An 11,008-nucleotide genomic window follows, 5' to 3' on the forward strand; every position below is an offset into this window, starting at 1 on the left:
TTCTCTATGTTCTGTATCTATGTTATCTATGTCTGTTTGTCTATCATGTAATCTATGTGATTGCTCTCTCTCTCTTTCTTGTTTAGGGTTTTCTTATTGCACAAAGTGTCATTTTTGGCGTTTCTTTTAGTTCAGTGTTTCTCAACCTTGGCAACTTGAAGATGCCTGGACTTCAACTCCCAGAATTCCCCAGCCAGCATTCGCTGGCTGGGGAATTCTGGGAGTTGAAGTCCAGGCATCTTCAAGTTGCCAAGGTTGAGAAACACTGTTTTAGTTGTATCTTAACAACGCCTTTCTGTCAGATTCGGGCTGCAGAATTCGGGAGGGCCACTAGCTGGCGCCACAGAGCCATCCTCTCTTGAATTTCCGCGCCTCGACTCTATGGTCACGCCGTCTTCTACTTTTCCTATCTCCATGCTCTTTTACTACCCACAGACAGACGTTCCGGACGCGGTCGGATGACGCCATCAAAGCCCGCCGCCCGGGTTGTGGCGCCTCGCTGCGCCTGCGCCGCCCGTCCCCCGCCGCCTTCCCCATGGCTGCCGCCGCCGCCCCCATGGAGGCTTCCGTGGAGACGCCGCCGGTGGCAAAGGCGGCCCCGGTCCGCCGCAAGCGGAAGCCGCCCAAAGGGAAGTACGCGCATTTGTCCAAGCGGCCTAAGGTGCTCGGGCCTCGCAAGCTGGAGGCCGGCATGAGCGGCATCCTCATCACTTCCAACGTGGGCCAGCAGAAGTGCGTGGCCGAAGCCTACAACCTGCTGAGCGAGTACGGAGAGGAGCTCTACGGGCCCGGGGAGGTGAGGCCGGGGAGGCGGGAGGAGAAGCCCCTGGGGGTTGGCTGGCTGGTTGTGTTGCTGGGGGGGGGGGAGAGGGAGGGACGCCTGGAAGACTCGGGACTACAATTCCCAGGATTCCTTGCTGGGCAAGTGCCCGGTGGGAATGCTGGGAAATGTAGTCCCGCGACTACATATATACATAACAATATGTGTGTGTGTGTGTATGCATATATTGTGTCATAAAGAGTTCTGATAAAGGTGTGTGTATGTGTATGTGTGTATGCATATATTGTGTGATAAAGAGTTCTGATGAGAGCCTGTGGCTTAGTGGCTAACATAACTGCCTAATATATAACACAGCCCAGGTTCGAATCCCAGTAAGGGTATGGCCAGCTGATGAGAGCTAAATAGCTTGAAATAGATCTATACTAGTCTCCCTTTAATTATTTATCAGCACAATTGCCACACAGACACATACACACACAGAGACAGACAGACATACATACATACATATACATACATACATACACATACATACATACATACATACACATACACATACATATACATATACATATACATATACATATACACAGAACAACTAGACACAAGGACAGTTTTTCCCCAAATGCCATCACTCTGCTTAACAAATAATTCCCTCAACACTGTCAAATAATTTACTAAGACTATATTACTATTATTCTTCTCTTCCTTACTAGCATCTATCTCTTCCAACTTATGATTATAACCATGTTGTTTGTATCTTACAATTTATATTTTGTATTTTTCTCCTAGTACAATTTCATAGGTTATTAGTAACCTTGACTATCACCAAGTGTTGTATCTTTTTATTCTTGAGGAATGTATTTTATTCCCCTTATGTACACTGAGAGCATCTGCACCAAAGACAAATTCCTTGTGTGTCCAATCACCCTTGGCCAATAAAGAATTCTATTCTATTCTCTTGCATCTGGGTGGAGTTGGAGCAACTAATGGAGCTGAGTGTTTATTGGAAGTATTTGGTGACTGAGAGCCATGCCAGATGGCTCAGAGCCTGGGCGTGGCTTACCTGTGTAGCTCTGAGTCTGTGCACGAGAACTAATCTAGTCTGCTCTGATCTGAAGCAATCTCTCCCCACTACCACGTTGGAAGAATCTGCTGTTGGGATTGTATATTTATTCATGTGTTGCTGTGTATATAAAGAAGTTAATGAATCCTGCTGAATCGATTATCTGTGGGTGCTTTTGCGATGTGATTTCTACTGCAAACTCTGACATGTCACTTAACCGTCTTGCTTAGCAGTGGAAATTTTGGGCGCTCCTGTCCGAAAATACGTAATTTGTATTTATGTATTTTTGCCTGTGCAAAGTTTATAGAGCAAAAGGTGGTCAGGCTCGGTGAAGAGGAGGAAGATGATGCCGAAGCAGCTTTGAAAAAAGAAGTGGATCAGATCCGTACCTCCACGGAACAGAAGCGGCGTCGATTCCAGTCGTTGCCGAGCGGAGCTAACAATGTGTTTTTCATTCGAACGCAGGGTGTTGGTATGTGTGCATAGAGTTTGCCAATGAAATGATTATAGTTTGTTTTAGTCCTAATTTTATTTATACATCACCCTCCCTAAAAAAAAGTCCAAACGACTCTGTTGTCGTTGTTAGTTGTGAAGTCGTGCCCGACCCATCGCGACCCCATGGACAACGTTCCTCCAGGCCTTCCCGTCCTCCGGAGTCCATTTAAGCTCACGCCGACTACTTTGGTAACTCCATCCAGCCACCTCATTCTCTGTCATCTTCTTCTTCTGCCCTTCATCGTTCCCAGCATGAGGCTCTTCTCTAGGGAGTCCTTCCTTCTCCTTAGGTGACAAAAGTCTTTGAGTTTCCTCTTCGGAATCTGGCCTTCTCAAGAGCAGTCAGGGTGGATCTCCTCTAGGACTGACCGGTTGGATGGCCTTGCAGTCCAAGAGACTCAATTCAGGAGTCTTTTCCAGCACCAGAGTTCAAAGGCCTCCATTCTTTGGCGCTCAGCCTTCCTTATGGTCCAACCTTCACACCCATCCATTCAACTGGGAAAACCACAGTCTTGACTATACACACTTTTGTTGGCATGGTGATGTCTCTGCATTTTAGGATGCTCTCACGATTTGCCATAGCTTTCCTCCCCAGGAGCAAGCGTCTTTTAGTTTCTTGGCTGCAGTCCCCATCTGCAGTGATCTTGGAGCCCAGGAAAATAAAATCTGTCCCTACCTCCAAGGTTGACTCAGACTTCCATCCTTCCGAGGTGGGTAAAAGGAGGACCCAGATTGTTGGGGGCAAGAGGCTGACTCTGTAAACCACTTAGAAAGGACCTGTGAAGCAGTGAAGTGGTGTACACTGTAAGTCTAAGTGATTTTGCTCTTCCTTTTCTCCTTCCATCCATTCATCCATCCTTTCATGGTGCACAGTGGTTAGAATGCAATATTGCAGGCTAATTCTGCCGACTGCCAGCAGTTCAATTCTCACCAGCTCAAGGTTGGACTCATCCTTCCATCCTTCCGAGGTGGTTAAACTGAGGACCAAGATTGTTGGGGGCAAATAGGCTGACTCTGTAAACCGCTTGGAGAGGGCTGGAAAGCCCTGTGAAGCAGTATATAAGAGTTGCCCTTCCTTCCTTCCTTCCTTCCTTCCATTCATCCATCCATCCATCCATCCATGGTGTGCAGTGGTTAGAATGCAGTATTGCAGGCTGACTCTGCTGACTGTTATCAGTTCAATTCTCGCTGTCTCACTCAGCCTTCCATCCGAAATGGGTCAACTGAGGACCAAGATTGTTGAGGGCAAGAGAGGCTGACTCTGTAAACCGCTTAGAGAGGGCTGTGAAGCCCTGTGAAGCGGTATATAAGAGTTGTCCTTCCTTCCTTCCATCCATCCATCCATCCATCCATCCATCCATGGTGCGCAGTGGTTAGAATGCAGTATTGCAGGCTGACTCTGCTGACTGTTATCAGTTCAATTCTCGCTGTCTCAAGGTTGACTCAGCCTTCCATCCGGGATGGGTAAACTGAGGACCAAGATTGTTGGGGGCAAGAGAGGCTGACTCTGTAAACTGCTTAGATAGGGCTGTAAAAGCAGTATATAAGTCTTAAGTGCTATTGTTATATCTATCTATCTATCTATCTATCTATCTATCTATCTATCTATCTATCTATCTATCTATCTATCTTCTATCTATCTATCATCTATCTATCTATCTATCTATCTATCTATCTATCTATCATCTCTATCATCTATCCATCTATATCATCTATCTATCTATCATCTATCAATCTATCTTCTATCTATCATCTATCTATATCTATCTATCTATCTATCTATCTATCTATCTATCTATCTATCTATCTATCTATCTATCTATCTATCTATCTATCTCTATCATCCATCTATCTATCTATCTATCTATCTATCTATCTATCTATCTATCTATCTATCTATCTATCTATCTATCTATCTATCTCTATCATCCATCTATCTATCTATCTATCTATCTATCTATCTATCTATCTATCTATCTATCTATCTATCTCTGTAAACCGCTTAGAGAGGGCTGTGAAGCGCTGTAAAGCAATATATGTCTTAAGTGCTGTTGCTATGAGAAGGTTGTAAAATCAGGTCCGTCGTTCAACATGACGCCCGGCTTTACGAACACCATGACTCCTGACCCTGATGGGTAGCCCCCATTACGGTCATGAATCGAGGACTTACCTGACGTTCTTTTTCATGTTCAACCGACTGTGCTTTCTAAGAAGGCCGGGGCTTCTCATTTGAAACAGCTTCGAGTCCTCACCCTTGTGTGTCCTTGCAGACCCTGAGATGTTGGTCCACTACATTCTAAAGGACATGCATGCCACCAAGAAGAAGAAAACCAGGGTCATCCTGCGCATGCTGCCCGTGTCGGGCTCCTGCAAGGCCTTCATCGCGGACATAAAGCGGTATGCAGAGACCCTTTTCGAACCCTGGTTCAAAACCCCCCAGAGGAGCACTTTCCAGATCGTTTACAAGGCGCGGAGTAACCACCACCTCACCAGGGAAGAAGTCATAAAACAGTTGGCAGGTAACACACCGAGGGCAAACTATGATGGCTTTTCTCTCCTAGGGTAGATCTCAATCCATGGCGGAGCTGCAGCTGTTTAAAAATGTGGGTTTAAGGCTTTCTGTTCCTGTGGGTATGTTGCAATCTACTGCAATGCGCTCTACATGGGGCAGCCCTTGAAGAGTGTTCGGAGACTTCAGCTCGTCCAGAATGCAGCCGCGTGAGCGATTGTGGGTGCACCCCGGTACACCCACGTTACACCTATCCTCCGCGAGCTGCACTGGCTACCTATTGGTCTCCGGATACGCTTCAGGGTGCTACTTATTACTTATAAAGCCCTACATGGTATTGGACCTGGGTACTTGAGAGACCGCCTTCTGCCAATTACCTCCCAAAGGCCCATTAGATCCCACAGATTAGGCCTCCTCCGTATTCCATCTGCCGGCCAATGTCGGCTGGCGACTACTCGGAGGAGGGCCTTCTCTGTGGCTGCCCCGGCCCTTTGGAACGAGCTCCCCCGTGGAGATTCGGACCCTCTCCACCCTTCAGGCCTTCCGGATGGCCGTGAAGACCTGGCTGTCCCAGCAAGCCTGGGGTTGAGTCCCCCCCCCCCAACTCGAATTTGCTGTGTCTGTTGTGCTTTTAAATTGTTCGTATTGTCTGATTGTTTTGTCTTACTTTTTGTAATTTCCCCTCCCTTGGCTTTTGTTCAGCCGCCCTGAGTCCCTTCGGGGAATAGGGCGGCCTACAAATTGAATAAACTCCAAACTCCAATCTAACGGGGGTTCAAACCGGGCACCCTAAAAGTTGCGCCTGGAACCCCACTTCCAGAAGTGAGCATATACCGGTGCTTCTTTTTTCTGTTTGATTTTTTTCCCACTGGTGTCTGTGTGTGTGTTACGAGTGGATTTCCAAAAAGGGCAAAAGACACTGAGCTTGTCGATCAGGAGGTTGGCAGTTCAATAGTTCGAATCCCTAGCGTCGGGTAACAGAGTGAGCTCCCGTTACTCGCTTCTATCCCAGGGCAGTAACCATACTGAATTCTGCGGTAGAGTGCAACATCGGGTTTTCGTTTTCAATTCTATAGAAAGCAAAGGATGTATGTTTGTGTTTTTACGTACAATGACGACGGCATTTAATTTCGATGTACCACGTGCAATGACAATAAAGTAAACTAAACTACTGCATTTTTCGGAACATACGACGCACTCCCCCCCCAAAGAGGGTGAAAATTTTGGTGCACCTTGTACACCAAATGTAGCCTTGCCCACCCATCAGCCCCCACCCTTTGGCCTCTGTCTCCCAGCAGTTTGCCTCCTTGCAGCAAGCAGAGAAAATGGGGCATATGTGGAGGCTGCAATAGGCTATGGCAATTTCTGCAGCCTGAAACAACTGATGGTTCCACCAGAAAACTGCGGTAGACAAAAGCGCGCTCGACGAAAGCACGTACGTGACGTCATCACAGCGCGACGAAAACATCGCGCTGTGAGCGGTAAATTTAAAATTAAAGCGAAAACCTTACTCTAACCCCCCCAAACCTAACCCTAAACCTAACCCTTAACCTAACCCTAAACCTAACCCTTAACCTAACGTTAAACCTAACGCTAACCCTTAACCTAATGCTAAACCTAACCCTAATGCTTAACGTAACCCTAAACCTAACCCTTAACCTAACCCTAACCCTAAACCTAACCCTTACCTTTATGTGAATCGGCTTGCTTTAATTTAATTTTAATTTCAATTTAATTTATTTTTAATTTTTTTCGTCGCGCTGCTGATGACGTCAGGTACGCGCTTTCGTCGAGCGCGCTTTTGTCTACCGCGGTTTTGACGGGTCACGCAACTGATCACCAGGAGGCCCGTGGTTAAACTGGAATTGAGAGTGAAACTTGCTGTTTGCTGCAAGGGGCCAATTGCTGCGAGGTAGAGGCAGATTTTTTTCCCATGTGCTAATCAGGCTGTTTGCTGTTTGCTGCAAGGAGGCAAATCAATTACTCTCAATGCCTATAGAATGTTCAAATCATTAGTCTTATTTTTTAAAGACTGCTTTATTATTGTTCGAGGCAGCTTAACAAAATGAAGCTTTTTAAAATCAATGCTTGATCTGAAGAGGCCCAGTGCTATTGTATCTTCTTTTAAATAGCAGAGAATAACTACACTTCCAGAAAGCCACCTCAATTTTAACAGCATCTGTACAATTATAGTCAAATGTAATGCCACAAACGGTGTACTGTCAGCGTTCCAAATACCATGTAGAATCAAATCAGAATCGAAGGCAAAACTATGCTTAAAGTTCCAATTTAATAAAGCAGGCATGTTGGCACATATAGTTGGCACCCCAACTATAGGGTAGGGGTATCAGCTGAAGGCCATGGAACCGCATGATAAAAAAATATAATTTGGAAGCCCACTCAAGGTATCATACAAAGGATTGTGTTTTCTATCACAGAATGTTATTCAAAGACTGGGGATTGCTCATTGAAGGAATAGATAGCAATAGCAGTTACATAGACTTATGAACCGCTTCACAGTCCTTTACAGCCCTCTCTAAGCGGTTTACAGAGGCAGCCTCTTGCCCCCCAACAATCTGGGTCCCCATTTTACCCACCTCAGAAGGATGATGTCAGCGTTCCAAGTATCATGTAGAATTAAATCAGAGTCCAAGGCAAAACAATCCTTAAAGTTCCAATTTAATAAAGCAGACATCTTAGCACATTGCTGTGGAAATCCCAATTCTGGAAATGACATCAGAATCCCACCCAGTTAAAAGTTCATGATCTTGTCCCCACACCCACAGTCCGTCACATGGTCCAATCTTCTCCTTTCATGCTGGCGTCCACGCTCAGCTTCTTCCGGTCAGGTGTGAAAGTGCGGAGACAAAGGATGACCTTGGCTTCTAGTAAAGAATGAAAAACAATACATTCCAAAATCCTACTCCTTCTAATCCAACCTCCCATTGACTATACTTAAAGGAACAGCATAACGAAATAAGAGAAAGTGTGGCAGGCCAAAATTCTAAAAGGAATATAAATGCAGGCCTGACATGTACATTGTGCTGTTTGTTGTTTGCTGCAAGGAGGCAAATTGCTGGGAGGCAGATTCTCTCCCCCCCCCCCTCCCGTTTTCCTCCTCAAAAGCTAGTTACGTCTTATATTTTGGAGCGTCTTATACTCTGAAAAATACAGTAATTAAATTAAGGCGGCGGTTCCTGCCTTCTCCTTTCCATCGTTGCCTTGCAGGCGTGGTGGGCCATTTCAACCCAGAAAACAAGGTCGACCTGAGCAACCCCGATTACACCATCGTGGTGGAGATCATCAAGAACGTCTGCTGCTTGAGTGTGGTGAAGGACTACATTCTCTTCCGGAAGTACAATCTCCAGGAGGTGGTGAAAAGCAAATCCGAGGAGCAGCCGGAGGAGGCTCCTACAGCACCCGACGAGAACGACGACCCCGGACCGAAAACACCGGAAGCGCAGGAGGAAAACCAAACCGAGGGCCAAGGGCAGACGGAGACCGCCTCCAGCGACAATCACGAGGACTAGGACCTTGAACGAAAGAGCCGAGGAGAAGAAGAAAAAAAAGGGGGGGAAACATCTGCAGGATGTTTGATGATGTCGGGGGTTGATGTCCGTTCTCTAGGTCAATGGCCTCCAACTTTGGCAACTTTAAGACTTGTGGACTTCAACTCCCAGAGTTCCTCAGCCAGCAAAGCTGGCTGAGGAACTCTGGGAGTTGAAGTCCACAGGTCTTAAAGTGACCTGAAGTCCACAGGTCTTAAAGAGCCAAGGTGGCGCAGTGGTTAAATACAGCACTGCAGGCTACTGCTAGATCAGCAGTTCAGCGGTTCAAATCTCACCGGCTCAGGGTTGACTCAGCCTTCCATCCTTCCGAGGTGGGTAAAATGAGGACCCAGATTGTTGGGGGCAATATGCTGACTCTCTGTAAACCGCTTAGAGAGGGCTGAAAGCCCTATGAAGCGGTATATAAGTCTACTGCTATTGCTATTGCTATTGCCAAGGTTGGAGATCACTGCTCTAGGTGACTTGGTTAAGACGCAGCTTGTCTCAGACCATCTCCCCCACCATTCCTGCCTTGTTGTAGTTTAGTTATTCTGAATTGGGGGTGGGTGGGTGGGGGTGTTTCCAACTGAACGATGCAAGCCATGGTTTTCACCACCTGTAATTCAGGGCCGGACGGCCCTCGGCAACTTTCAAGACCCCTGGACTTCCAACTCCCAGAATTCCCCAGTCAGCCATTCTGGGAGTTGGAAATCCATAGGTTTTAAGGATGGTCATCCCTGCCCGAGTGTTACATACGCAAAACAGATAATTGAGGCTGGGTCAAACTCGTGACTAGCCTTTTCCTGACCCAGAGCCACTTATGAGTCCTATCCTTAGGACTGAAAGACACTCTGCTGGCCAGCCAAACATATTTCTGCTGGGTCCCCCCCCCCCCAATAAAGATGGCGACATGTTCCGGCATTTTGAAGTTAAAATTGCAAAAATGCAGCCAGGATTTTGGGTAACGGGAGGTGCGGGATGGCGGTGAATCGTTCCTAAATTATGCCTGAGGTTGGAAGTAGAATTAGCTGATACTAGAAAAGTGGACTTATTAAAGGTTTTTAAATTGTCCCGTTCTGTTTCTTATTATCCGAGGTGGCGCAGTGGTTAAATGCAGCACTGCAGGCTACTTCAACTGACTGCAGTTCTGCAGTTCGGCGGTTCAAATCTCACCGGCTCAAGGTTGACTCAGCCTTCCATCCTTCCGAGGTGGGTAAAATGAGGACCCGGATTGTTGTTGGGGGCAATATGCTGACTCTGTAAACCGCTTAGAGAGGGCTGAAAGCCCTATGAAGCGGTATATAAGTCTAACTGCTATTGCTATTGTTATTATCGTGACCAGTTTTTCTTATTGGGGAGCAGGGAGGTCAACAGAAGTGACCCCCCCCCACCTCTTGGCCTGGCGTCTCCGTGGATCTGGAGATCTCGTATTCTGACACCACCTCCCCCTGGAGAAACAGCACCTCTTGAGATCTCTCATTCAGTCGATGACCGAAAACTTAGCCCCTTTGAGACAGGTTGGGTTTCGAACTCCCAGAATTCCTCAGCCAGCCCTGCATGAATTCTGGGAGTTGAAGTCCACAAGTCTTCAAAGTTGCCAACTTTGGAGACCCTCCCCCCCAGTCTATAAGAATAGGTAGTTTAATGTTTTGGTGTGTGTTTCTTTTTTTTTTTCTGATTTCGGAACAGGTTCAAGTTTCTCTTGTAAACTCTTCATCAGGTGAATATTGAGCCTGGAGGAACTTTGCTTGTAAGAGATCCTTCTTAACTATCTTAAGCAAATTGTAAGATATTAACCGAACGGGACTTTGGGGAAAATATACATCTTTTGTTGAAAAAAAATGTTCTGTTTGCAGTTAACCTTGTTAGAAAGACATGTTAACCCTCCAAACTCGTAATTCCTTGCGGAGATGTTAAAGGAGAGAAAATCCAGCTGTTCTCTGGGTGGGATTTCTTGTCTGAAAATAAAACCTTCACACAGTGGAACGTCTTCGCAGGGGTATAATATTTTCCAGTTTGTATGTGCTCTTTCTTTTCTTTTGTATGTTGTTTTCTATTAAATTGACCTCCTTTTGATTTGGAACAGATTGGCTAACACACGTTCTTTGCTTAAAAAAAAAAAATTACGCTTCTCTTTCTAAAAAACAACAATACCACCACCCAGATTTGGTGTGTGAAAATAAATGATCAGTGGAAGCAATTCTGCCTTTTAAAATCAGCATACAAACAGACCAGATCAGCGTTAGCTCATTTATTCACCTACTAGCCGATAACCCGGCATCGCCCGGGTATTTATGTATAGGGGGAAAATGTCTGGGCCAAACATAATTTCTAATGTTGGCTTTCCCCCCTTAACGCCCCCTGGTGGAGTACTGTGAAGCCGTTACTATGGCAACTCCACTGCGCTGTACAGTAGAAGCCCTTTTACTGATTGCGGAATGCTCTTCAGAAAGTTCCGTAAGTTGCATACTTCATCAGGCCCGGGAAGATGCTCTGTTTTCGGCTTTGCAAATGGAATCTGGATCTGCCAGTTGATCTGCAAACGGTGACCCGGGGGCAGGGGGATGAGAGAATGAGAGATGAGACAGAGAGAGATGAGAAAGATGAAAGAG

General features: G+C 46.2%; 1 protein-coding gene across 1 annotated transcript; it reads left to right on the top strand.

Annotated features, from left to right (window-relative positions):
• Positions 1 to 503: 503 nt before the first annotated feature.
• On the top strand, positions 504 to 10,479 carry THUMPD1 (THUMP domain 1 NAT10 acetyltransferase adaptor). The gene is made up of 4 exons (XM_087729524.1): positions 504 to 796; positions 2,145 to 2,316; positions 4,610 to 4,858; positions 8,077 to 10,479. The coding sequence occupies exons 1-4, from the start codon at positions 536 to 538 to the stop codon at positions 8,376 to 8,378; spliced, it is 984 nt and encodes a 327-aa protein (XP_087585650.1). The 5' UTR covers positions 504 to 535; the 3' UTR covers positions 8,379 to 10,479.
• The last annotated feature ends 529 nt before the right edge of the window (positions 10,480 to 11,008 follow it).

The sequence above is a fragment of the Thamnophis sirtalis genome, unplaced genomic scaffold (genome assembly GCF_051295495.1).
Source record: "Thamnophis sirtalis isolate CommonGarterSnake01/CBP01778 unplaced genomic scaffold, rThaSir2_p1.2 scaffold_14, whole genome shotgun sequence".
In the NCBI taxonomy this organism is placed as follows: domain Eukaryota; kingdom Metazoa; phylum Chordata; class Lepidosauria; order Squamata; family Natricidae; genus Thamnophis; species Thamnophis sirtalis.